This window comes from Neltuma alba, unplaced genomic scaffold (assembly GCF_004799145.2).
Source record: "Neltuma alba isolate B1F8T4 unplaced genomic scaffold, ASM479914v2 tig00012615_pilon, whole genome shotgun sequence".
In the NCBI taxonomy this organism is placed as follows: Eukaryota; Viridiplantae; Streptophyta; class Magnoliopsida; order Fabales; family Fabaceae; genus Neltuma; species Neltuma alba.
Window position 1 is genome coordinate 536,417 of NW_021637057.1, and position 27,041 is coordinate 563,457.

General features: G+C 34.3%; 2 protein-coding genes across 3 annotated transcripts; one reads left to right on the forward strand and one right to left on the reverse strand.

The window, feature by feature from the left end:
• Positions 1-1,020: 1,020 nt before the first annotated feature.
• LOC114729235 (7-dehydrocholesterol reductase) lies at positions 1,021-17,865 on the forward strand. Of its 2 annotated transcripts, XM_028916223.1 has the most exons (15): positions 1,021-1,112; positions 1,806-2,028; positions 2,251-2,306; positions 3,037-3,139; positions 3,228-3,293; positions 4,225-4,338; positions 5,739-5,865; positions 6,131-6,231; positions 6,351-6,476; positions 6,592-6,656; positions 6,947-7,028; positions 7,139-7,221; positions 8,170-8,203; positions 16,316-16,463; positions 17,387-17,865. In XM_028916223.1, exons 1-15 carry the CDS (start codon positions 1,021-1,023, stop codon positions 17,647-17,649), a joined length of 1,683 nt encoding a protein of 560 aa, XP_028772056.1. In that variant the 3' UTR covers positions 17,650-17,865. The 2 variants fall into 2 exon arrangements, with proteins under 2 accessions (XP_028772056.1, XP_028772055.1); XM_028916222.1 differs by lacking the exons at positions 1,021-1,112; positions 1,806-2,028; positions 2,251-2,306; ... (8 more) ...; positions 7,139-7,221; positions 8,170-8,203 and adding an exon at positions 15,643-15,706.
• Positions 17,866-19,915: 2,050 nt separating this feature from the next.
• On the reverse strand, positions 19,916-26,841 carry LOC114729239 (V-type proton ATPase catalytic subunit A-like). Its single transcript, XM_028916226.1, has 20 exons — positions 26,571-26,841; positions 25,819-25,945; positions 25,552-25,607; positions 25,412-25,468; positions 25,148-25,259; positions 24,975-25,012; positions 24,789-24,890; positions 24,377-24,433; positions 24,191-24,262; positions 24,010-24,111; positions 23,861-23,923; positions 23,599-23,731; positions 22,883-22,989; positions 22,462-22,656; positions 21,864-21,950; positions 21,638-21,742; positions 21,120-21,217; positions 20,925-21,003; positions 20,490-20,578; positions 19,916-20,411 (listed from the first exon to the last, which is right to left on the reverse strand). Exons 1-20 carry the CDS (start codon positions 26,646-26,648, stop codon positions 20,297-20,299), a joined length of 1,872 nt encoding a protein of 623 aa, XP_028772059.1. The 5' UTR covers positions 26,649-26,841; the 3' UTR covers positions 19,916-20,296.
• Positions 26,842-27,041: the final 200 nt, after the last annotated feature.

Genomic DNA, 27,041 nt, shown 5'->3' on the forward strand with positions numbered 1-27,041 from the left:
TAAAATTAATGGATGTTTATGGAGGTTGAAGAATTTTGTTATTTTTTTCCTTTTACAAAGTTCATGTATATTTTTACACCCAAGTAAATTTCATGGTGCCTAATGCCCCTTGATGCAAACTTTGTTGTTAAAAATGCACCTTAAAACTGACTTTCTGGGCCCCTCTAACGGTAAACTGACGGACGTTAACGGCATGGTGCCAGATGCTCCCTTTTGACAACTTCATGTATATTTTTGCACCCAAATAAACTTTATGGTGCCCAGTGCTCTTTCGGGTAACCTTTGTTGTTAAAATTGCACCTTAACCCTTTTTTTAGCTTCGAAGTCTTGCTCTTGTAGTTAGTTCAGAAGAAGGAGCGAAGCTTGTTGAGATTTTCAGGACCTATGTGGTCATTTAAAGTGGTTTGCAAGTGTCTTGATGCTTACTTTGTACGTGGTCACCTTACTCTTTGCTTGTGTATGCCTCTTACTTGGTACCAAGCCGACCTAAGCTCTTTTCCATTTTGTTCTAACATTCTTATTGTTATTTTCCATCTTCCTTTTAGTTTTTAGGTGGCTCCTATGTTTTTATTACGCTTTATTATGGAAAACGGTCGAATAATTTATGTGTCATTTTACTTAGTTTTGATTAGTTGTCTTTTTATTAAAAAAACAAAGGTTAAAAATCAACAGGAGTTGAATCTAGTGTAAGGAATTACTATCTCATAATTTGACAAATCAACGTCTAAATTTTTACCGGAAGAGTTGTTCACATTTAGTACCTAATAGTGTTTTGAATAAGATTGTTTTCAATAAAAAGATACCTATGCTTTGGTACCAAAAAAACAAAATTGTTAAAAATTAGAGAAGAAGTGGGGAAAGACGTTAATTATCTTAAAAAAGGAGGGGCTTTGGCGATATTCCGCACTTAGAGCTTGTGACTTGTGAGCTGGGATATGGTCCTCCCCAAGTCTGCTTGACGAAATCAAATCAAAATCTGGAATAAGTGAACTCATAGTGCGCGTTCACAGGGCCATCGCAATGGCGGAGTCGAAGACCGTACACTCGCCTCTTCTGACCTACTTTTCGATGTTATCTCTTGTCACGCTTTGTCCTCCATTCGTAATCCTCCTGTGAGCTTCATTTCCATTTTCGCTTTTTCTCTTTCTTTGCTGCGATTTTCGCTGCTTCTCTGTTCTTACTTTCCTCATATTCTTTTATGTTTATGTTCCTCTGGACTTGATGTGTGATAGAAATGAGTCTTCTACATCAATTTTCATGGTAGCATGATGATTTCCTTTGTTTGTTATTAAATCTGAACTCATGCAGTGTCAACATTAGAATTCTTAATCTTCCAAAACGAGCTTAACTTCCTTCGTTTCATGTTTATGTTTTAAAAACATTGAATAAGGTAATCCAAACTGGATAGTTTTCAGAATTTTTATCAGCAAATGCACTAAGCTAACTGTAAGATAAGAGATTAGTGAATCAACGGTTGACGCACGCCGATTTCGGATCTTTTCCTTTGATTCTCATCTACTTCACCAGATACTCCCGTACCAGAGGCTAGGAACTTGATTTTGTACATTTATCATTCTTTTCAGTTGAGCTGTTACAGTAAGTAGAGCGGACAGCTTCATCGATTTCTTGCATGGACTAACCTTAGTTGCTTTCTATTACAGTGCTATGAATAAATTTAATTATATAATAACATTCAGTCGGTCTGATTAATTGGCTGGCTTTCGTGGGGCCAAATCATACAGATCAAAGTTTACTCAACTCTGATTTTGATGGATGGATTTATATAGATTTTCTACTTAATGCAGATGGTATACAATGACACAAGCCGACGGGTCTGTTTTACAGACTTGGGATTATTTGAAACAGAATGGGCTGCAAGGATTTCTTAACATATGGCCCAGACCCACAGCCACGGCTTGGAAAATTATTGGTGTCTATGCTGCATTTGAAGCGGCACTTCAACTTCTTTTACCTGGTAAAAGGGTCGAGGGCCCCATTTCTCCTACTGGAAACCGACCTGTGTACAAGGTTGTTCATGCTCTGATTATCACCAGCATAATCAGTTTCTGTTTTAGCTTTCATGCATAGCTTCCGCTAAGACATACAAAATATTGTTGTTATTTTTTTTTTAAAATGATGCAGTTTCCGGCTCTCTGCTATTTTCTTTCTTACTTTGTTTGGCTTATATGCTATGTATTGATATTCTCCACATGCCTGTGACTCTGAAATATTTTTGCTTATATTGTACAGGAAAATGGTGTGGCAGCATATGTAGTGACATTGGTTACTTATCTTGGCCTATGGTGGTGAGATTATATATATATATATATATATATATATATATATATATATATATATCCAACATTACTTAACACTCTGGTCTTATGTTTTTTGCAAAACTTATTAGCCCCATAACAAGTTTGCACTATCCACAACTAAGAGCATTTCATACTGACACAATGTTGCTTTTCTTCGTTACATTTGTCCTACTATGCCTTTTATGATTATCGCAGTGTTTAAGCAGGGGCTTTATGTATTATTAATTTTCTGGTATATTGTAGCTTTTCTTTCAGTCTTCCCCTTTTTCCATTTTAGCCACTAGGGCTTTTGTGTTAGTGAACTCATATCTTTTGGTTTTCTGGTCATCTTATGAGAGGGGAAATTAATCGATATATTGTTCCACAATTACTTGTGGAAAAAAGATATTTCTTCTTGGGTTTAACTAGCAAATAAACCAACAAGCTGTCCAAGAAATTTGTAGTTACTATATCTGATGGGTGTAATGGGTGAAACAAGAAAAATCATTGCCCTACCCTGCATTGATTATTCTTTCAATTTTCAAGTTTTGATGAATGGTAAATTTCTTTATTGTTTTAGGATAAGCCATAAGCAATCGAGCTAAAAATGCAGAGTGACTGAATTCAACTTTCCTTCTTACAAACTCTTTCTAGGAAGACCTCTTGTCTTTTTAACAGTGAGCCTTTTTTGCCCCCTTCAGACAATGACAAGGCACAATAATTTTGCATGCACTTGCAGGTTTGGAACATTCAACCCAACCATTGTGTATGATCACTTGGGGGAGATATATTCAGCACTCATTTTCGGGAGTTTTGTCTTCTGTATTTTCTTGTACTTGAAAGTGAGACTTTAACGTTGCAAAGGCTACCTGTCATTTGTTTTCTATGCTACTTACATTAAAATTTCTGACTAACTGTTATATTCCCTAGGGCCATTTTGCCCCGTCTTCTACTGATTCTGGCTCATCTGGGAACATAATTATCGATTTCTACTGGGTAATTATTTTTCTAATTTATTGCATATTTTTCCTATGAGAACATTTTCACTGATGTCATTTTTTATCATCTACTCATTTGTATTGAAAAATTGTGGATGGAGACACTGAATTGGAAAAAAGTAGAAAAAAATAATATGATAGATTTCCCTCTGTTCCTGTGTCATGGCATCAGTGGACCATGCATGCAGTGGGACTTGCTGTAAATAAGAGAGCTGTCACACCAGAAACAAGACTGAGCACTTCGTTTCTTTTGTATATAAAAACAAGGACAAACAACAACAATCAGTGCAGATGTAAAAATGGACAGCAACCGACATTTACCAGGATATAAAAAGAAAAATGATAAAACTAATAGTTCCTAGCTTTTGAGAAGCTAGAGTCTTTAAGGGGTAAAAGATTCTTCAATCTTTCACTCTCTGCACTTTACTACTTGGTTCCTCATAACTTCTGACTAGCAATTCACTTCTTCACCACTCGTCCATGGCCTCTGAAGCGTCAGAGTTAGTTGTCTCTGCTGGGATAAGTCTTCTCTGCCAAAGGCTTAATGAACATTTGGGCCTGCAACCAGCATGTGAAAAGTGTGATCTTTAAGTAACAGCACGTTTATTTTGAACCAACAAGATATTACGTTAGAAACATTTAAAAACAGTGATAGTTTTCCTCTTTAAGGTTCTCTCAAGTTGCATTTACAATGCATTTGCCCAAATGTGGACTTTGAAACTCCATTTGTAATTTTTTGAATTTTCTGATTGTAGTTTCTTTTTCCACCACTTAAAAAGAAATATCATCTTTGCCATTATTGGAAATTAACTCTTTTACTTTAGCTATGTTTTATATAATTTATAGACAAAGGAATATGTAGTTTAGTGTCACAACAATGCATATTTTCATGTGATTATAGAATTGTAAATGTCTTGTCATTTCTGCAGGGTATGGAGCTCTATCCACGAATCGGGAAAACTTTTGACATAAAAGTTTTTACAAATTGCAGATTTGGAATGATGTCTTGGGCTGTTCTTGCACTGACCTATTGCATAAAGCAGGTGGGGTCTTAATTTTTGTGTTGTGAAAGCTGAAATGAAGGCATTCTAAATAGCACTTGTCTTACATTAACGGCAAGATTAATGTTTTTAGGGTTCAATGCTTAGTTTGTCTTGAGTAGAAGCTGATCAATCCGTTGCAAGAAATCATTGTTGGTCATTGACATCTTTTAGTAGAAACACCTTAGGTCTGGGGCTTTGGAGGCCTTAGCTCTATCTACTAATCATATCTTTTGGAGGAATATTTATATCATTCATGTTAAAAATTTTAGAAATTCTTATAATGTAATTATTATTAGAATTTTGGCACGTGTATATTAGTTATTTCATTAGCACCTGGTGGCCTTGTTGTAATTTTGTCTCCTGAAGTAGCCTTCCTTGTGCAAAGGGACCCATACGCTTTGCTTTGTTGAATACAAGAGAGAATTCCATACTTTCTAATATTATTAATTATTAATGTTTAAGATTATTTGGAGCATTGATTGCTGTCTCTTGATCCAGTTTTAGCATGCATATTGATCTTAGATACCTTGGTTCTTTAATACCCAAAGAGAGTGAAAGAAATTATTTAAATTAGTCTTTTCTCTTCTGAGATGTATCTCTTGGGTCCTTAGAGAGGCTCATCATACTTGTGGTTCTAATGCTGTCTAATATAACGTTTTGCTTTTAACCCGTTGAAATTGGTTGAAGACGAGGGAAATGGAACGGGGCTATCAAAGGTTTATAGTTGAAGTCTGAAGATTGTCTTTTAATCTATGGACTTTCTATACAAAGCAGGGAAGTAAATACCAATTAGTCTATGCCTTACCAAACCCAACACTTATAATCAGTGACCGAGCTTGCCCCCCATTTTTGGCCTAACTGATCTCTGATCTGTTTGTTCATAAACCAAGTTTTGTGAACTTGTTAGTGTATTTAGGGCAGAGATGCAGAGAACATAAAACTGTTTTCATGTCTTGAATTTTATTTGATGGAGGTTATGTTTAAGTTCATCAATACATCATTATAAATTATGAGACTGGACTTGTGAGAACTTGATTTGTCTAGTAGCCCATCATAAGGTATAGACACTTACGCTGTTAAATTTTTGTTAATGTTTATCCTCTATCAACCGCGGAATGGGACCGAAGAGTCTTATTAGCTCAAATTTTGCTGCCAAAATTTTTATCTAGTTCCTTTCTGTTGTTTCTCCTTCTGTGTTTAGTGTGGTATCTTTCTTATCTTTGCGTGCTGAGCTTCCTATGTCACCTTGGATGTCTCTGTGTGTGTCTGTGTGTGATCTGTCCAGTTTTATGAGAATCAAGAATGTTTTTGAATTTTCTGAAATTTTAGCTTTACCTTGTTTCTTCACTCAACTATTCTCTAATCATTGTATTTTTTTTGTTTTTTGTTTTTAATGATAGTACGAGGAAACTGGGAAAGTGGCTGACTCAATGCTTGTAAATACTGCATTAATGCTGGTGTATGTTAGCAAGTTTTTCTGGTGGGAATCTGGATATTGGAACACAATGGATATTGCTCATGACCGAGGTTCATATATGCTTTATTCTTATATATGTTTTGCATACTAGATATTTCCTTGTTATTGTTATGGCGACAAACAGCAGTGCTTTTGATGGTACCATGACTACTTGCTTGGAGAATTATATGACTATGACTTAGTTTTTCTTATTTTAGCTATTCGATTTCGATAACACATGACACTTATGCCAAATCTTATTATTAATTTTGTTATGTACATTGCATTTGAAGTTATTTGTTGTCTCACTGGATTTTATAACACATATTATGGCAGCGGGTTTTTATATTTGCTGGGGCTGCTTGGTCTGGGTTCCATCTGTTTATACATCTCCTGGAATGTACCTTGTCAACCATCCTGTAAATCTTGGAACTCAGGTATTTCCTCCTTTTGGTTAAATTGTTGTTTAATTTATCTTTGATGTTGCCAGCGGACACTCACTCTTTATAAGGCCTCCTCTCTCTCTCTCTCTGAAATGTCTATCCTTATCTTCCAGCTTGCAATCTTTATTCTTGTGGCTGGCATTCTCTGCATATACATCAACTATGATTGTGATAGGCAAAGGCAAGAATTTCGCCACACGAATGGAAAATGCTTAGTCTGGGGAAAACCTCCATCAAAGGTGTGAAGTCATGGCATTTACATTATGGTTATCTGGGGTGTATTTTCTTTACAATGCATTATATCTTCTAAAATAAGTATTTTCTGTTGGATTTGATGTGATTATGCCTTTGCAGATAGAGGCCTCGTACACCACCACTACTGGAGAAACAAAAACCAGCCTTCTTTTAACATCTGGGTGGTAAGTTTATGCTCAAAATATTGTAAACATGAAATGGTGATAATGAAATGTTGCTCAAAATACCTGTCTCCCAGGAGGAGTTTAAGACACCATTTGTTTTTGAGACAATTGATTTTATGTATATTATAGTTGTACATATTATGATTCTATATTATTTGTTGTTGATAATAAATGCATACCGTACGTGTGGGCTTAAAATCATTCCGTAGTCGTATTCTTTCAACATATTATTTTCTTAGATTAGATTTCTTCCGCTTTTGATGGCCCAGTTCCTTCTTTGATATCTCCAGGTGGGGTTTATCTCGTCATTTCCATTATGTCCCAGAAATACTTTCTGCTTTCTTTTGGACAGTTCCTGCTCTATTCAATCATGTAAGAGTGTATTTAACTATTTATTCTGTAATCTGTATGAGTTGTAAATTGTAACTTCATATAAAATCTTAAATCTTATCTTTATCTTTTCTTTTTCCTTTTTGATGCAGTTGTTGCCTTACTTCTATGTCATATTTCTTACCATCCTTCTCTTTGATCGAGCGAAAAGGGACGATGATCGGTGTAAATCCAAGTAAGTATACAGATAGCATCTGCTAGTTTTATCTTTTGTGTCTTTGTGCTTCATGGACCCAAGTCACTCCCATAATTATCATTCATATATTCATATATATATGAAATCTGAGGAATGAGTCTTGCTGTTAATAATTTCTGAACAGTGCCATTTATTATAAATTTGCTCCCTCTAGAGTCTTAAATACGAAAGTTAGTTAACTAATTTGTAAAAATTAAGAAAATTAATTAAGTTGTTTATAAAAAATGCGTATTGATTTTCTTAAAATATCCCTATGGTTATTTTCATTAGAAACTACCTCTTGATGAATGTCCCTTAATATGTGTAAGGAGAGTTTGGGAGATGAATTATAAATATGGGAAACAAAGTAGATTTAGATCTTGTATTTATGCCTTAAAAAAACCCCAGCTCTTATATTTAGGACAGGAGGTAATATATATGTGTGTGTGTGTGTGTGTGTGTGTGTGTGTTTTATATACTATATTGATGGTTTCAAAATTAGTAGTTTTTCTTCCCGTCTCACATGTCAGGGAAGATCACCCTTTAAATTTGATACGCTCTCTATGTTTGGGTTATTATTACAAATTACAAATGGTTTCCTCAATAACTTGTGTCTGTCTAGTGCGTTGTCATTTTACTTTCTTTTCTAATAGCATGAAATGAATGCTTGCTACTAGCCAATTGGACTGTTTTCTGAAGCACATACTTTACTCTAAAGCAATGTATTTTAGAAATTGTAAATTTCTCATTGAATTTTAAGTAAAATCGGATAAGAAATAATGAAGTGCTAGCCTTCTAAAGTCTAATTTAGCAGAGTTTTTCTTAATTCATGTTGCCTCTCAGATATTATAAATGCTCGAATTTCAAGTTCTTGCGTTTGATCTCACCAAGACCTTGAAGTTGAGCAGAATTTTTATGAATGAAATTTGAAATTTCCCCTGCATGCAGGTATGGTAAATACTGGAAACTCTATTGCAACAAGGTGCCTAATAAAATCATTCCGGGAATCTACTAAAGGATTATGTTGATTTAGGATTTTACTTCAACCTTGTCCACTATGTTCTTAAGGATGCCATGTGTGCCTACTTTGTTCACCTCTTTGCCCTTGTTCCTATATTACATTCTAATGCGAGGATTGTGGAACTTTCATTACTGTGGCTTCATTGAGGATTAACTTGAAGGATTAGTTGTAGTCTTATCTGGTTAAACGAAATTGCAGTTGCAAAGGTTTACGTACGTATGAATTAGTTTAGTCAAAAATTTTTTTTTAATGGTCCTTTTTAGCATTGCGTTTTTGAAAGATACATTTTGATGCATATATAATCAAGGCAAGCGTCCGAGACTATTTTAAATGGCTGGTTTGATTTGTACTCAGATAAATGACCAACAAAAAGGGTCATTTCCAGTTTGCGTTTAATTCATAAGTTCCATTATTTTTTATATAAAAGTGTTTTAGGCTAGTTAAATATTTATTCTCGAAAAAAGTTAATCTATAAATTTCGAAAATTTTCTCTCATGTCATTCAGCCATTGGTCATCAAGTTTGATGAGTCACCTTAATTAGTCAAATCGTTATGGACTCATGGTTGCAACTCCCAATATGTGGCCCTGACTATTGTTTCTACAAAATCGGGCATCTTACCAGCATTCTGGTTTCTCCTCTGTCAAGTTTCATCGACTTCTCTCTAATCTCCGGGAAATCGTGAAGTTTAAACCTTTGCTAATTTGGGATGATGTTTGGATTTTGATAAGATTCAATTTTGGATTCTACGGCTTACATTGTCTTGCGAAGGACTTCGAAACCCTCCGTCAAACCCTTCTTTTCTTTTTAAATATACTCCTCCGGTCCTAATTATAAGACCCAATTGACTTATTTGAGGAGATTAAAGAAGTAAGTTAAATTGGTTATTTATAATAAATAAGTGTTGTCATTCCTAAAATATCTTTGCTAATTAAGTATATTGGCTAAAACTATCATTATTAGAAGGATTATCTTGAAAAAAAATGTATAAATATAAGAGACAAAATGGATTGGGGTCTTATAATTAGGACCAAATAAAAAGTTAAATGGGGTTTTATAATAAGGACCGGAGGAGTATATATTTTGAGAACAGTGGGAGCATCGTCTGTTAGAAGTATAGAATAATCTCAAAGTATAGAGGGCAAATGGTACTGGAGTTATTCCATTTATAAATGTTGGAGATTAGGATGGCATTTTTTAAAAGTGTTTTCATACAAATCGAGATGAAACTTATCTCAAATATTTATTTCATATAATATAAAATTATTTTTAAAATTATGGTTTGTTTTTAACCCAAATACTTTTCTCAAGGTGAAAGCTTTTACCACATATGGGAATGCGGTGAAACCAGATTACCATGACAATTGGTTGGATGCTCATGGCAATGATAAGCTTCATGTGCCTATCCCTATAATGAGATTTGAAACCTTCAACTATAGTTTCAATAATTTAGATTTAAAATTTTTTGACTAATAATTTTTAATTAAAATTATTCTTATTGGCAAACAGACAATTATAAGTTTATTTTATTTTAAGTTTTGTATATATTAAAGTTATAAATTATTAAAAATAGAACTATGTTAAATCAGGACAGTCTAATTTTGAGCAGGAGGATTTAGATTGAAGCTCATCAATCTGAGGCAATGAGTACAGGAACTGCTTCCTAAACTAACAGCTCTTACGTGAGTGTGGGTGGGTAAATATTCTGTTAATTAAGTGCTGTGTTGGCTCCTGATCCCTATAATAAAATTTGATGTTCTTTTTTGTTTACAAAATTTAGATGAGTAAAATTTCAGGAAGGTGATTAAAGATCAATATAAACCTCATGTCTCCGAAAATATTTGTCTTAGTATTTATAGGTTTTTGACCAAGATTCAAATATATGCCACACACACTCTAAAAATTGGTCAAGTTTGCACAAATACAAATTTTTTTGCTACATACATGTATTCTGTTGTTGGGGATAATTCTATTCGAGACATTGTCGGGTACAGAATGCGTGTATCTCTCTTAGTGGGAATTTGAATATTGATTTGTCATGTTATGAGAGGTTAGTCTTTTTTATTAGATCCAACTCTTGTTAGTTTCAATACAATTTTAAGGCCACATCAATGTTTTTGGGGTTTTTTGTTACTCCTCCAGTTCTTAATATAAAACCCAATTCTTGAGTTAGTTTTGGTCCTAAATATAAGGTTTATTTCTCTTATTTATCGATTTCCTCTAAATTATCCCTATAGATACTCCCTCAACCACAATCAAGTAGAAGAGGGAGAGGGGATATTAAGAAAGATGATTATGATGTTTTAGGAAAAATGTGTCACTTTTCTTATAATTAACTAACTTACCTAACTTTCTTAATCTAATCAAATTAGTTAAATAGGTCTTATATTAAGGACCAGAGGAGTATAAGGTTTTTCTGATAAAATGTTTTTGATAAGGTTTTCTTAACTAATATGTTGATAGACAAAATAAATTGACGTTTTATTTTGATGAATAAAACAAACTTTGAAACTCTTATGTTTTGTAGTTAAGATAAACATTATATGTCAGTAATTTTTTTAAAACTTGGTCCCCATATTTTATTTTGGTCCATCCTTGCTTCCTCAATTTGAGAATAAGATAACTATTTTTACAATTTTTATTATAAATATTGATTACTATAGTAAGTTGAAATGCTGAATTGTTCTTAACCCCGGAATTGTACAGCTTGCTTCTTTGTGTTTCGTATAATCTGAATCCTAAGATTTTAAATTTAGTTATTCCTAATATGTTATTTTAATTAATTTTATAGTGTTAATAAAAGCATATAAAGAAAACAGTGCCTTTTTAAAAGAATTACTAGTATTTTTTAACTTCATTTTGATTTTGGGCTTTTGTTTGACTTACAAAACAAAAAAAGTGAAGTGAAAATAATTTTTTTAAAAAATTAACCGTTCCATTTATTTTCATTGGAAATAGATATAATTAAATTCCACCATGAATAATAAATATTATAAATATTATCATGATAAAAAAAATCATGCTCCTATAAAAAGTAAATCTTGAGCTATGGTAGATAATGTAATTGATTAGAATTTTAAATCTAATTAATTATTAATTTCTTTATTTAAGCATCCAATTGAAATTTCATTTATTTATAATATTTCTCATTTAATTCAATATATTCAAATTTCAATCAATATGTTATTTAAATCTCATTAATTGAATATATTCGGATTCAATAATGTCATACGCGAAGCATTTTCAAACGAATCAGGTATTATAAGTTTTCAAGAATATAGTTGATAGTTGATAGAAATTTCTCTCCTATGAGATACCCGGATTCTAGTTTTGATTATAAAAAATTGTTACCCGAAAAAAAAAAGTAAGAAAATTAATCTTTTCATCTTTTAACTATGGAAAAATTACTATAGAGTCTCACAGAAAACATTTTACTACTAAAAAGTCCCATGAAATGGCAAAACAAATATGAAGTCCCTAGGGATCTAAGTGTGAATAATTTGAAACAATCAATTACGAATTTGCCCTTAATGACTAAAGAAAAAAAAAAATTCACCCATCTATTTGAATCCCACCATTTTCCTTCAGCCCTCATCTCTTACTCTGTCAGCCTTGATCTCCTACTCCGTCGACATCCTGCAGCATGACCTCTCCACTATTCTCACCAAGAGTCGCGATCACCTTGGTCCTCTCATGACAATCAAGGTCTTCCTCAACAAGCTGTTCTCAAGGCCATTTCAGGTTTTTTATTTTATTGTTTTTGCTTGTAATTATTTAATTCATCAGATAGCAATTGATACTTTGTTTTTGATGAAAAAGGATGAAAATGACAGGTTTTTACTATCATAACCCCTGAATGTGATAGTTAAATGTCTTGTTAATGGGTACATCAAATGTTGTTAATGTAATTGTATGACTTGTCATTAACAAGTGATTGTGACAGGTTGATATGAAGGGTGGCAACTTAAAGTGGGAAGCATTTGTTCTGTTACTTCTATATAGGGGGACAATTTATTAATGGTGTAGAAAGTGAAATGGAATATGTTAGAGCTGGTGTAGAACAAGAATGATAAAGGCTTAGGGGAAGTTAATAGAAAAAGAGAAAGAACAATATGGTGAAAAAACTAAAGAAATTAGAGTCCCACAGAAAGGGAAGAATCATATTGTTTCCTTCCACACATGGTGTGCTCCGGGATAATTTATGGAAGTTTGCAAGCACTTAAAGAAAAGTGAAGATAAGATGGAAAGGCTGAAAAGAATTAGTTTTGATAAATTGTCAATTAATGCTTGTTGATTACTTGTCATGCACTACTGTCAAGGTTATTAATACCTGTTGATTACTTGTCATTTACTACCGTCAAGGTTGTTAATACTTGCTGATTATTTGTCATTTACTACTGTCAAAATTTTTAACGCCTACTAATTACTTGTCATTCACTACTGTTAAAATTGTTCATGCCTGTTGATTACTTGTCATTCACTACTGTCAAGATTTTTAATGCCTGCTCATTATTTGTCATTCACTACTGTCAAACTTGTTCTTTTTTTTGTTTTTTTTTGCAAAGAGATTGTTTCTACAAGTTTTTCGTAGAATGAAGCAAGCACTATTTGACAAAAAGGACAAAATTGACAAGGAAGTCCTATGGGCAAAAGTACATGTGCAATCTAACACGTGAGTATGGTGATGACAGCTACACAATGCCTGAGTATTTCGCTCAAGAAATCCATGACGTGAAGGTTAGATGCTTGTGGTGGCTTGTAAATCATCAGAACAACTTGCATGGTGATCTGTCTTTGCTACAAAGAAACTCCCAAAGCAAGAGGAAAGAATAAACAACCAGCATATATTATATTTAGTTTTTTTTCTATTTGACAACATAATGATAGATGAATGTAAAGAACACATTTAGTATTTTTACCTGACAGCATAATGGCAGCTGAATGTAAAGTTTAGAGTTTTTTTTATTTGACAATATAATGACAGCTGAATGTTAATTTATGTTAATGTGTATTGACATCGTTTACTGGTTATGAAGTTTTTTTAATAGCATTCATGTGTTTTGATAACCACGAAATTCTTCATTTCAAACTCGGATCATGTCCAGAAATGAAGACTTAATAAAACTAGATAAACAAATGTTAACCATGATGACATTATAGGTATATATGTCCTCTCTGCAGATCTATTTTAACTTCAACAGCGGCTTTTGACAACCCGAGAAGAAGTGGTTAACAACCTCAGCAGTGTCCTTGACAACTCACTCTGTGGAATATCACAACTTCTAAAAGAATTGTATTATTAACACATATAATGACCTTAACAATATAATGAAAGCATTTTGAAGTCATTAACAGCTTTAAGTGAACCCAATAGGATTACAACAGATTTTTATTACAGAGATTCATTTACTATCTCAACGGTGGCTGTTGATAATCCGAGGAGATGTGATTAACAACCTCAGCAGTGCTCCTGACAACTCACTATATGGGATACCACAGCTTCTAAAAAATTATATTATCGGCACATATAACGACCTTAAAAATATAATAGGAAACATTTTGAAGTCATTAACAGCTTTAAGTAAACCTAATAGGATTATAGCAGATTTTTTATTGCAAAGATTCATTTACAACCTCAACGACAGCTGTTGACAACTCGAGAAGATGTGATTAACAACCTCAGTAGTGCTCCTAACAACTCACTCTATGGGATACCACAACTTCTAAAAAAATTGTATTATCGGCACATATAACGACCTTAAAAATATAATAGGAAGCATTTTGAAATCATTAATAGTTTTAAGTGAACCCAATAGGATTACCGCAGATTTTTATTGCAAAGATTCATTTACAACCTCAACGACGACTGTTGACAACCCGAGGAGACGTGATTAACAACCTCGACAGTGCTCATAACAACTCACTTTGTGGGATACCACAGCTTCTACAAAAATTAATTATAACTAAATCATATCATATTACAACTTGAACACTAAAATCATGCGTTAAGAAATCATTAAACAAGGCAAATATGAGAAATTGTCACTTTATATCAGTAACTTAATTCAGACTGCTAATAACAGACTCCACGACATCTGATAACAAGTCCATGACAACCTATTGATAAGTATAGCAAAATGGAGATATAATATTATATCATATTATAATCAGATGTCATTTACCACTTCATATATATATACAATGTAACTACACCAAATTTACACTTTATTTACAAGGTCTATAAATGTATACTCATCAAAGGTTACTATAAATTTCATAACCATTCCATTACTTTCTTTTCCCACAATTGACGCTACTGTTGTTCTAAATTCTTCATATGATGTGCCTTCCTTTATTATTCTTGTTCTCATACCACCTTCAACATATTGCATTTTACCTTCTAGATCATTAATAAATTGTCCTCCTATATGGAGGTAATAGAACAAATGCTTCCCACTTGAAGTTGTCATCCTTCATATCAACCTGTCTCAATCACTTGTTAATGACAAGTCATACAGTTACATTAACAACTTTGAATGTACCCATTAACAAGACATTTAATTATCACATTACAGGAGCTATGACAGTAAAAACCTGTCATTTTCATCTTTTTTCATCAGAAACAGAGCATTAATTGCTATATGATGAATTAAATAATTACAAGCAAAGAATAAAATAAAAACCTGAAAATGGCCTTGAGAACAGCTTCTTAAGGAAGACCTTGATTGTCATGAGAGGACCAAGACGACTGCGACTCTTGGTGAGAATAGTGGAGAGGTCATGTTGCAAGATGCCGATGGAGTAGGAGATAAGGGCTAAAGGAGAAGAGTGGGATTCAAACAGATGGGTGAATTTTTTTTTCTTAGTCATTAAGGACAAATTCGTAATTGATCGTTTCAGATTATTCACACTTTGGTCCCTAAGGACTTCAGAGTTGTTTTGCTATTTCATGGAACCTTTTAGTAGTAAAATGTTTTTTGTGGGACTCTACAGTAATTTTCCCTTTAACTATTAACTCACTTATAACTCAGTCTTTCAATTGTGATTTAGTATAACTCACTTTCTGAATTTGTGACTCACTTAGAATTCAATCCTTAAACTATTTTATATTTAATAATTTAATCCTTATCATACATAGCTTATTTTAAATAATCAAATAATCATCCTATATGGCGAAATAATATTACTTAGCACTCATAAAAATTGCAAATGTGGCTTCCAACTTGGCCCATGTGTGATTTAAAAAAGGTTGAAAAAAAGGGCATCCGGTTTGGATTTATTCCCTGTGCATACGTTCCATACGTTCCATCCGTGTGGCCCAAAAATATCTTTTGGTGAATCACCGACTCGTACGACGACGTTCGGAATCAAACTGAAGATCTTCGTTCTCCTCGTTCTCGTTTCGATTTCAGCCTACTTGTGACCTCCGACGTCCAAAGCCTTGATTTATCTCCCATTCGATAAGGTTTGGATCATCCTCTGCTTTCATCTCCATGTTTACCTTTCCATTTCTTAATATGTTGTTCTTGTTTTTTTTCCCCCTTTCCACTAAGAATTCATCTTGGAAACAATCGTGTTTTTGTGGTGAAATATTGAATTATTTTTCCTTGTAAACTCAACTTGTTAATCTAAGTTTCTCCTTTAGTAAAGTTCACAAAATTTTTGGATGTATAGATTCGTTAGACTTTATTCTTTATTAGACCGAAGTCGTGACGGTGTTTTCGATTTTTCATTCTTTTTTCTATAACCTAGATCTTGCTTTCTCCAACATTTATGTTGAGGTTTCTCAGCAGTCAGTTCAAGGTTAAGGAGTTTTTCATGGTCGGTTTATCGCATGGACATCAAGAGTTTAAACATGGAGTTGTAACGCTAAATTGCGGTCTTAATTGTGTTACCCTTTTGTGTTTCTTTACGGCAAGATTACCTTATCTTTATGAGATGTCGATGGTTCATTCTCTCATTGTGCTTTAGACTTAAGATTTAATGATACAGTCATCACCCGTCGGTGATTGTGATCACTTTAACTGGTCTTGGTAAACAAAATCACTTTGATTTTGTTGATTACTTGACAGAGATGTCAGCTTTTGACAATGTTGTTGGTGGGAAATTGAAGCTCAAGGGAAAGGCCTTGGATGTGAAGGCTGGTGGAGTGAAGAAGAAAAAGAAGAAGAATAAGAATAAAGATCAAATCATAGAATCCACGGAAAATGAACTTTTGGCAGGTTGGTTTCTTTTACTAGAACATTGATTCATTATATCTTATATTCTTATATTAAGTCAGGTCTTCAATCAAATTACAAAAGTGGTTGTTGTCATTCAAGGTTAAGTGTTGCCAGCTGACAACTATAAATTATCAGCCAATTAGTTATTTGATCAGGCGATTCTTGAGCTGAGGTCGTGTAAATGGTTTATCCCAGTTGGTGATGTTTCATATGAAGTAGTAAATGGCTGATGGTATCACCACAAAAAAATAATAGTAATAAAGTAAAAGTTCATGGAATTGGGTTGATGTGAGGTTATCAACTTTATAGGATATGCTCTACTTATTTGGGAGGTTAGTTGATTTGCTTATGTTCAAGGAAAATCACAATGAGAAAATGCCGGATTTTTGAAGTAACAGGACCAATGGAATTTATGGTCAGGGATAAAAAGTAACATTTAATTTCTCTGTTGAACGTACTGCTCAAAAAAATGGTGATTGATGCCATGGTTGTTCCTGGTAACGGGTGAGACTTCCTTTCCTTGGAACCTAATTCACGCTGGTTAACAAAATTATGCTTAGTCATTTCTGGTGTTGCTTTAATCTCTTTTCTTTTGTGCTTAACTTCTTCCCATAAATAGAAGAGATACGTTTTGTTAGAATGAGGAAGGATCACGATCCCTCCCACTGATAAGAAAGTATGAATAATAGAGGGCAACGGTCTTGAGCCAAAATTCTAGAGACGTGGCATTCTTCCATTTTAATGTTACATGTCAGATAACTTTTCGGGGCTTAGCAAGTTGCTGTGCAAATGACATTATCAATTTGACTTTTTTTTTTTTTTGGCCATAAAGTGTTGAATGGTTAATCCATAAAATGAGTTCTGTCTGCAGCATGTCATGAAGTGTCTGATATACTTTGTATCATTTATGTTCTCTAATGCAGGTGGAAGTGCAGAACAAGCTGACGATCCTAATGATCAAGACAATGATGATGTGAACAAATCGACAGGGGAAGAGAAGGCTCCTCATTATGATGATCATCTTACGCCGGCCGAGAGACGATACATAGAACAAAGAGAACAACTTGATGTTAATAGATTGGCTAAGATTTCCAATAAATCTCACCGTGACAGAATTCAGGATTTCAATCAGTATTTGGCAAACATGAGCGAGCACTATGACATCCCCAAAGTAGGCCCTGGGTGATCGAACAAGGTGTACATGTATGAATCGCACCCTTCATGTTTCTCTATGATGTGTAATTTCTGTGTTGTGCACAATGGCTTTTGACACCCACTTTTGAACGTATTATCTTGGAATGTTTTGTAATGCACTTGGTGAAATTTGGCTTAGAAATAAGCCAGGACCTTTTTGTGTTTTGGTAACAACTGATAATCCAACGGCTACTCCCTTTCGCGTCAATACCCAACCCCCCTCCCCCCACCAAAAAAAAAAAAAAACAAAAAAATAGGGAAGAAAAACAAGGAAAGAAAGAATTGCTATGAAATTTCAGAAGGAATGTGATTACTAAAAGTCAACAAAGTAACTTATAATGACAATTTTTAGGGTTTGTTTGATTTAAGGGAAGGGTAGGGGAGGGAAAATGAGTCTCTCTTCTTATTTGGTTAGAAATTTTAGAAGGGAGGGAAGCTAAAATGCTCCCTCCCTCCCCTCCCCTTCTCTCCCCTCCGAAAACCCTCAATTTGGAGGTAAGTTAAATTTTTAGACCATTATATCCTTATTGTTTTTTTAATATTCCACTACTACCTATAAAATATATTATTATAATATATATTTCAAACAAAATATATTATCCTATGTAAAAAATAAAAAATATAAATGATTATAATTAAAAAAATATATATAAAAAACTATTTAAATAAAAAATTATAATATTATAAAATTATAAAATTAATTTTTTATAAATATATTATTTATTAAATATATTTGAAAGTTGAAAAAAAAGGATAGCTTAAAGAGAATAAAATTTTATTTTTCTTAGAGCATATACAATTTGTTATTTTGATTATTTTAAATATATTATTATATTAATTAGAATAAAAAATTACTGTACCAATTTTTTAATGCACATATTAACATGATAAGACTGAATTTTCATTAAATTATATGATTTAAATTAAGATGTAAATTAATTTATATAATATATCAATAAAAAATATAAACTAATATGTAAAGGTAAAATAGTAAATTGATTATTACTATTCATCCCCTCTCCTTCTTGAACCAAATAAGGGATCATTAAATATCCTCTTCTCTTTTTTTTTTAATCAAACCAAACAAGGTGAGGATAAAACTTCCCCTCCCCTCCCCCACCCCACCCTCCCCTTTCTCTCCTACCCTCCCCTCAAACCAAACAGGCCCTTAGGTACAAAATTTTTAGGTAGAAGCTAACAATTGTTGATTTGTAAGTTTCAGGTAGGAAGTGACAAAAAGTTTCAAATAGAAAATAATAATTGCTCACTTGTTATTGGGATTGGGATTGGGATTTATTGTTAGTTATTTGGAAAAATTGCAATTAGGTCCCACCCAAGGGAATTAAATACAAAAAGATCCATTCAAATCATGAAAATTATTCTAAAATCCCAAGACACTTTTTTGCAATAAATTTTATTTGTTTAATTACCAAATTATCCTTCTTCTTCTTCTTCTTCTTTTTTCCTAAATTTGCATTGACAACTAAAAAAGCAGTGGTTGACAACTTAGAGTGTAACGATTGACAATTATCGCGGCTGATTTTACAACACATTTTCTCATCATATCACAAAATGTAAAGCATAAGTTGTCAAACTAGCCGCGATAGTTGTCAATTTCTGCACCATAAGTTATCAATCACTACTCTTTCACTTGTCAATACAAACTTAGAAAAAAGAAGAAGGGTAATTTGGTAATTAAACAAATAAAATTTATTGTAAAAAAGTCTTTTAGGACTTTAGAATAATTTTATGATTTCAAAAGACTTTTTTTATTTAATTCCCTTAAGTAAGACCTAATGGCAAATCTCTGGTTATTTTTGGGGTCAAAAACAGCCACCCATTGTAGTTATCTTAGTTACAGGTCAGGCCCAAAAAATATCTTGGTTACAGTTTTTGGGAGAGTGTTGATTTTTGAAAATTTGATTCATGTTTTTTATGTTTACCTTTAATTAGTTAGATATACTCTTTTTTTTCCTCAATTATTCTTAAATGCAGGATTTATTCATAGTTATTCATATGTTTTGATTTACATAATTTGATTATTTGTAACTTGGTGTATGAAAGTCGGAAAGAAAGGCCAGAGGGAGTTCTTGATTCCACCAAACCCACGTTTTTGGCGGTTTCATGTTTGGGGTTTTTTTTTCTTTTGCATGATTCTAACTTTTGTGGCTTTTTAACTCCAACTATATGTAAGATTAGGTTTTCACCAAAAAAAAAAAAAAAATCTAAGATGAGGCTGTGTAGCTTCCGCTCCAAAAGAACAAATATGAGAATACATGATAGTATAAGTGCCAAATACTGCATAAATACGGAAAATACTCAAGAATCTCAGCTTTCCATGAGCATTTCAATTTCTAACAAAAAAACTTATTCGTATAAATACAGATGGGAAAAAAATGGTTCATTCTTATTTTCTTCTACATAAATAACCTGAGGGAATGAACAGAAGATACGATAGTCGCTCCACAAGCAAATGGATAAATAGCCAAACCAGCAACAGGAAAATGACGTGATATGAACGAACTAATGAGGATTCCTACACAACTCGAACAAACGGGAACCCCAACCACAGGATCCCTGATGGCCGCTTTCAAAGGACAGAGAACCCCTAACACAATTGCACTCTACAATTATACAATCTATCGGGTTTCGTCCTCAAGATTGCGGAAACCGTTGGTCAGGTCCTCATGAAGCTTCTTAAACTTGTCAACCAGAGCTGCTTCACCTTCTGCTGGATCCTCAAATTTCTGCGACCTGCGGAACAGATTCTGGCCTACTTTCAATCAAATGTTGAATTTAAGTAATCTTTTGTCTTGCAATAAGGTTACTTACACTAAACGGTAGAAGAGATCTCCCAAACGATGCTTGATGAGGGTGTATGTTATCTTTTGACCATCTGTACCAGCTGCCTTCTCCACTGCCTGAACATTCAGCCATCCACAGGTCAAGGGATCAGCCATTTGGATGCAATTTAATTAACCTAATGAAAATGCCTTTTCAAGCGAAAGTAATAGTTTTGACTGAGCTATGGACAATGTGGCGATACATAAAGATATGATCATTCAGCTCCTCGACTCAAAATTCAGGGGAAGGACAAAGGAATAGAAATCAAACCATTAAAGAACCCGAACGCCTACACAATATAAATGGAAAATGGGTCACCCCATAATGGGCAATGGAGTGACACTTCCTTTTGCTTTCAATTTTCTGATCAGTAATGGAAATCATGCCATTGCCTAATTAGTTGTTGGTAGCTAGAAAAATTACCTGATTTGCCAAATTGTAGAAATGGATAATGTTGCGCATCATCCAAACAGATTTATAGAAGGGGCAGAATTTGTCATATCTGTCAAGATCACATCAAAGGTATAAGACAAGTAACACTTAAAACCAGTTCCAGGACTCAAAGCATTTACAAAGTTAATCCCAAAAAATTAAGAAACATAAAACAGGGGCACTTACGGAGTAAAAGCATTCTGAGCAAGATAATCCTCTCTCAAAAGCTTTGCAGTTTCTAACGTGATCTTGTCTCCTTCAGCTAAAGCGTCCTTGCCTACAAGCTGCAGTGTTTTGCGCCAGGCCACAATATTAGATGAAAACAAACCGCTTCAGTTGACTACTTAAAAAACACAAAAGGATTCCAGACAAGTATAGCCAGAACAACAGAAGGCCATCTAATGTTTATTTAAAAAAAAAAAAAAAAAAAGAAGGCCATATAATGATTTCAAGTTCCATTCATTACCATATTACTATTGTTAAAAGGTCAACTAACAGACTGAACTGCATAACAGTCTGTTCTCATGTTATGATGCCTCTTCTTCGGTTTTGACATGTCAAAATCACTTATTTGTTATTTTGAAATTCAACAAGTATTTTTGTCATTTTCCCATTTTTAATTTGTTATGATAGTTTATGATAGTAGAGTCTTGTAATACTTTATCAATTCAAATTCAAGAGATAGAACTAATAATGTAGCATACCTGGACAATTTCATTGAGGTCATCTTCTCTCTGCAGCACTTCACGAGCCTTTGTCCTAATGTTTATGAAATCTGGATCAAATTGCTCATAGAAGGATTCCAATGCCTGGAGGAACCAGTACAAAAATTAGTAAAAGAAGGTGTAGAATCAACAGTTGCCACAAATGAAGAAGGCTAGACAGTGAAGGATGAGTATAAAAAATTACGCAATAGATCTAAGTACATACACCAGCATACTTCGAATAGGAAATCAGCCAGTTCACAGAAGGAAAATGCTTCCTCTGGGCAAGCTTTTTGTCCAAACCCCAGAAAACCTGCCAAATAGAAAAATCAACTCATATAATGATCGAATAGGTTAAGGAAGAATAAACAGCAGAAAAATCTGCAGAAATTGTCACTTATTGCCTAGATTTTTTTTTTGGCCAAAACTTGTGCCTAAATTGGGTTGTAGAATATATGGGAATCAGCAAAGATACTCTGATACGCCTTTGTAATATTGACAGGTGTAGAGGGGAAAGAGAAGGGGAAGAAGAGAGAATAAAGAGACTTGAGAGAGAGAGCAGAGCAGAGAGAACAAGGAAATTAGGAATGGAATAAAGCAAACTGTATTATTCAAACGATAACAACACAAATACAAATGGCAAAATAAGTCCGTATTTATATGCAGAATTCTAATGGCTATTAACTGACAGCTAAACTATTTCTTAACTACCCCTCTTAAAATCCCTAATTCCGTTATTATTGTTCCATAACATACTCTCAGGCAATCTTGCTTCCCCAGTAGTTACTCCATTTTGATAAGCACAGTTGAAAGTATTGTGTTACCTGAACTATGCTAAGGGTTGCAGATGTCACAGGATCTGAGAAATCTCCTCCTGGTGGAGAAACGGCACCAACAATTGTGACACTACCAGTACGTTCGGGTCCTCCAAGGCATTTTACTTTTCCAGCACGTTCATAGAAAGAAGCTAAACGTGCAGCGAGGTAAGCAGGATATCCACTATCTGCAGGCATTTCTGCCTGAGTAAGACAAAAATAACTAAAGTTAGCTATGCAAGTTGAGGCAACAACAGATGAATCTTATAACAGCATACTAATCACTGTCCATCATTTCCACGTCTCATGCCAAATTACACGTGTACACTATAATGAAATCATTCAAGAGAGACAATAAAAAGAAGGAAAATAAAAGTCTATTTTGTGAGAATTAGGCCAAAATAGTCGCCACACAACTTAAAATGCTCACCAGCCGTCCAGAGATTTCACGCAATGCTTCTGCCCATCTAGATGTTGAATCTGCCATCATACTGACATTGTAACCCATATCTCTAAAATACTCAGCAAGAGTGATTCCTGAGATTCCAAAACACAGCACAGTCACAATAGAACTCACATAGTTCATTCTTTTCCAATGAACGGCTTTAGCTACAACTTAACCTATTTCAAATAACAGAATTTACAGAGACATTAAATACATACATCAACCAGTTAGCATTTGAAAATAACAAATCTAAGTTATTTTCTATCTCAGTACCGTCCAATAGGTATAATTTCATTCTCATTAGTAAATACAGGTTATCGTCCATTACCACTTCTAAGCATAGTAAATAGAATACCATATTGTTTGAAGATAGGGCAGAGTAACAGTTAGCATATAATATATAAGACCAGATAAAATAGTAAGATATGACTTCAGTTCAGGTAAATAATATAGGGATAAGACAGAATAGAATATCAATGTGCGGAATACAACACTCCTATATTTCTTTTGGAGATAAAGGATCTTCCTCGCTTTGGACATGTAAGGACAGGGCAAGAAGTTCACAGCAGTACTAGGACATGAACAGGAAAACTCTACCGATTACAGCACCAAACTAACTTTACATGCCAAGTAAGTGTTATAATTACAGCAAAGAATTAGCAAGGGAAGAAAGCCCAAAAACATAATAGGCTAGAAGGAACCTGTATAAATTGAAGCCTCACGAGCAGCCACAGGCATGTTTGAAGTGTTGGCCACTAGTGTTGTTCGCTTCATAACAGATTCTTCCCGGCCATCAGGTAATGTCATTGTAAGTTGTGGAAAATCCATCAAGACCTGAACAATCATTAATTATTTTTATTACACTTTCAATGAAAAATCAGTAGATAGCTCAACCAACTGCAAAGCAATAAGCACAAGTTTAATTTCCAGTAAATGTAAATAAGAACTAAGAAGCAAACATACCTCTGCCATTTCATTTCCACGTTCCCCACAACCAACATAAACAACCGTATCAGAGTTGGAATACTGCAGAAAATTAAAAAATCTCAATAAAATAAGGAAAGCATTCCAATATTACATAATCATGCCTTGACCAGTCAAATGACGTTCACCTTTGAAAGAGCCTGACTAATGACAGTTTTACCACAACCAAAGGCTCCAGGAATTGCACAAGTCCCACCAAGAACAGAAGGAAAAAGAGCATCAAGAACACGCTGATAAAAAGATGTTGTCAGACAAGAACCTAACAGAATTAGTTCATGGAGAAGACAATTGCTAACAATTAAGCATTACCTGGCCCGTAAGCAGAGGAGTGTCAGCAGCTAGTTTTGATGCAACCGGCCTTGGAGTTCGTACAGGCCATGTCTACAAATGGGAAAAGTACAAGAAAATTAAGAAAATCTTTTGTAATGAATGATAAACAAAAGAAAACAAAGTCACTTCAACAACAAAGTAACCAGAAAATAAAAACCAAGAAACCTGAAGCATTGTGAACTGTTTTTTGACACCTTGAAACTCAAGCTCCAACACTGTATCCTGCAAAAACATATAAAGGTCTAAAATCACATACTGCAACAAAAATAGAGTAGTTCCTGAACAAATAAAAGACAGAATTGAATTAAAGAATCATGGTAATCCCGCTATATCACAATATTATAAAATGGAGACAAGCTACAAAAGTAACTGTTAGAAACAACTCTAAAACTTGAAGTAGTAATAACTGAGCAAATAATGATCTTGGAACAGAAAGTAAGCTGGAGATTCAGAGGCAAATAAGAACAAATTGAAAACCTTCAAGGCTAAAACTAGAAGTAGTAATAGCTTGCCAAAGGATGATCTTGGAATTGAAAATAAGTTGGAGATTCAAAGGCAAATAAGAAAAATGACAAACCTTCAGGGAATATTGACCTGCTGGTGCAACGTACGTTATTTTTCCCATTGCATAAGGAGGAAGTGCAATGTGGTGTTGCATTAAACTGTTCTCAAAAACCGTCTGCAATAAGAATTGTTTCCAAGATGCTTTAGAAGATTAAATAGGAGCCCTTGACAAACTAATCTAATCCAGTATAAAACGTACAGCATATAAATCTCCACCAGTCAAAAGGTCCCCTTCACCTGCCACATTAAAACTTGAATCTCAGAAAAAGTGGGGAATCAGAAGAGGGAGGAAGAGGTGGTTACAATTTAAAAAAAAATTAAAAAAAATCAAATCCTTTCCATTTAGATCAAGAATTATGCTTTTATAGTTACCGATTTTTTTAGGCTGAAACTCCCAGAGTGTATCTTTATCAAGTGCCGGAACAGAGATACCACGAGGAATGTAGACATCACCAGATCTTTTAGCAATAGTTTTCAAAGGCCTCTGCTTAGATCAAAATTCAGAAAACTATAGATTCGGAAGAACAGATTAATCCAATATTGCAATCCACGAAAGAAAACAAATCTTAAAATACTGAATAATTTAACAACTAAAGTATGAAAGAAGATAATATTCCAAATAGAAGAAAGGCAAACCTGAATTCCATCAAAAATATTTCCCAATATTCCAGGCCCCAACTCCACTGATAAAGGCTGTTATATAATATACTAGTTATCAACTGAGGCGGGCAACAATGTCTCTAAACAACCAAGAAAATGGATATATCAGATCTCACCTTGTGTGTCCGTAGGACAGGATCATTTACCATTAAGCCAGCCGTTTCCTCATAAACTGGAATTGTAAAGAAACAAGTATTCCCTTGTCAGAAACTTCAGTAAAAATAAGGAAATTCTTATATGCTCAATAAGGGCATATCATAGCTGGCAAATTGACCCTTGTTATTGGGAAAAATAATTATTCACAACAGTATGCTGGCACAATGAAGTGCAGCTAAAATCCTTTTGATTTTACATCTGCAATGAAGGGCATAAACGTTTGAGACCTTGGATAGTAGCAGAATCCCCTTCTAAACGAATAATTTCACCAATGAGATTATCCCGACCAACACGCACTAGTTCATCCATGGCAGCCCCAACCATGCCATCTGCAACCACCACTGGTCCTGATACCTGCGGCAGTAATGGAAAGCATAATGACACAACTTTAGCATCCGTGGCAATTACGTTAGAGTTGCCAGCCAAACAGTTTAATGAAAATATAAGATCAAAGGGACCGTTGACACCAGGGATATAACTGCAACAAGGATCGGAGCAACTTAACATCCATTCTGATCCTCGATGAAGCAAAAATAAACTTGTACCAAGACATGATGAGTTTACAACAGCGTAACACCCAATGGTCTCCCCTTTTGTCACATAAAACCGCAAACGATGAACATGCTCTAAATTAGAGAAATTCAAATTCAGAATAAATTCGGATGTTTTGATACTAAACTGCCCATATCAACCCGTTAAACAGCTCAATTCGCAAATTCCAACTAATGAAATGACCACAAAGTCCCGAAGCAGAGGATGAGTAAGTGCATTAATCCCGCCTTCGACAAACTCAACACCAGTAACCAAACCGCACAACTCGATCCAATGATCAAAACTCAATGCACATATTACACTTGAAACTAGATTTAAAACAATAAAATACACGGGTGAAACTAAATCCAGATGAGCCAGATTCTATACGAACACACCAATTAAATAGGGAAAGAAAAAAGACAATTGATCGAGGAGCAGAGCATACTTTACGAACGTAACCATATTCGCTCTCCTTCTCAGAATCTTCGAAGGTGGTCAAACGACCTCCGTAAACAGCCGGCATTATGAAGGAGATATCAGAACGGACACCAGAAAATCGAGAAGTAGAGAGCGTTGCAGAATCTGGACTTGAATTTGAAGATCTGTGGCGTTGCACCAAAAAGAACAGATCAAATCCAAAACCCTGGGGTTTGGATCAATCACTCAACAGAAGAGACCGGAAGAGAAGAAGTTTGAGTGAGTCAGAGAGACACGACACACAGAGAAGGAAGGAGAACGTGAAACTGCGAGTGGCAAATATGTGATGGCGACGGTCAGTTGGTGAGGGATGTTCGGGTGCGAAGAGGCGTACGGTAAATGCTCATTTGTCGTCATCTTATTAATTTTTTTTGGCTCCCTGTCATGTCTGTCGCCCTCTTAATTAACCCCTTCACATCTTCCCAAGTCTAGCCCCCCA

What these genes read in the sequence shown, in the direction of transcription:
- LOC114729235 (XM_028916223.1), top strand. Translation starts at nt 1,021, where the DNA reads ATGGCGGAGTCGAAGACCGTACACTCGCCTCTTCTGACCTACTTTTCG. An exon ending in GAAACCGACCTGTGTACAAG is followed by an intron (nt 2,029 to 2,250) that starts GTTGTTCATGCT and finishes TATATTGTACAG; the next exon opens with GAAAATGGTGTGGCAGCATA. An exon ending in GGAAACTCTATTGCAACAAG is followed by an intron (nt 8,204 to 16,315) that starts GTGCCTAATAAA and finishes TACTTGACAGAG; the next exon opens with ATGTCAGCTTTTGACAATGT.
- LOC114729239 (XM_028916226.1), bottom strand. Translation starts at nt 26,648, where the DNA reads ATGCCGGCTGTTTACGGAGGTCGTTTGACCACCTTCGAAGATTCTGAG. An exon ending in CTGGTGGAGATTTATATGCT is followed by an intron (nt 24,891 to 24,974) that starts GTACGTTTTATA and finishes TTCTTATTGCAG; the next exon opens with ACGGTTTTTGAGAACAGTTT. An exon ending in CAACCCTTAGCATAGTTCAG is followed by an intron (nt 21,951 to 22,461) that starts GTAACACAATAC and finishes TCTATTTGGCAG; the next exon opens with GTTTTCTGGGGTTTGGACAA.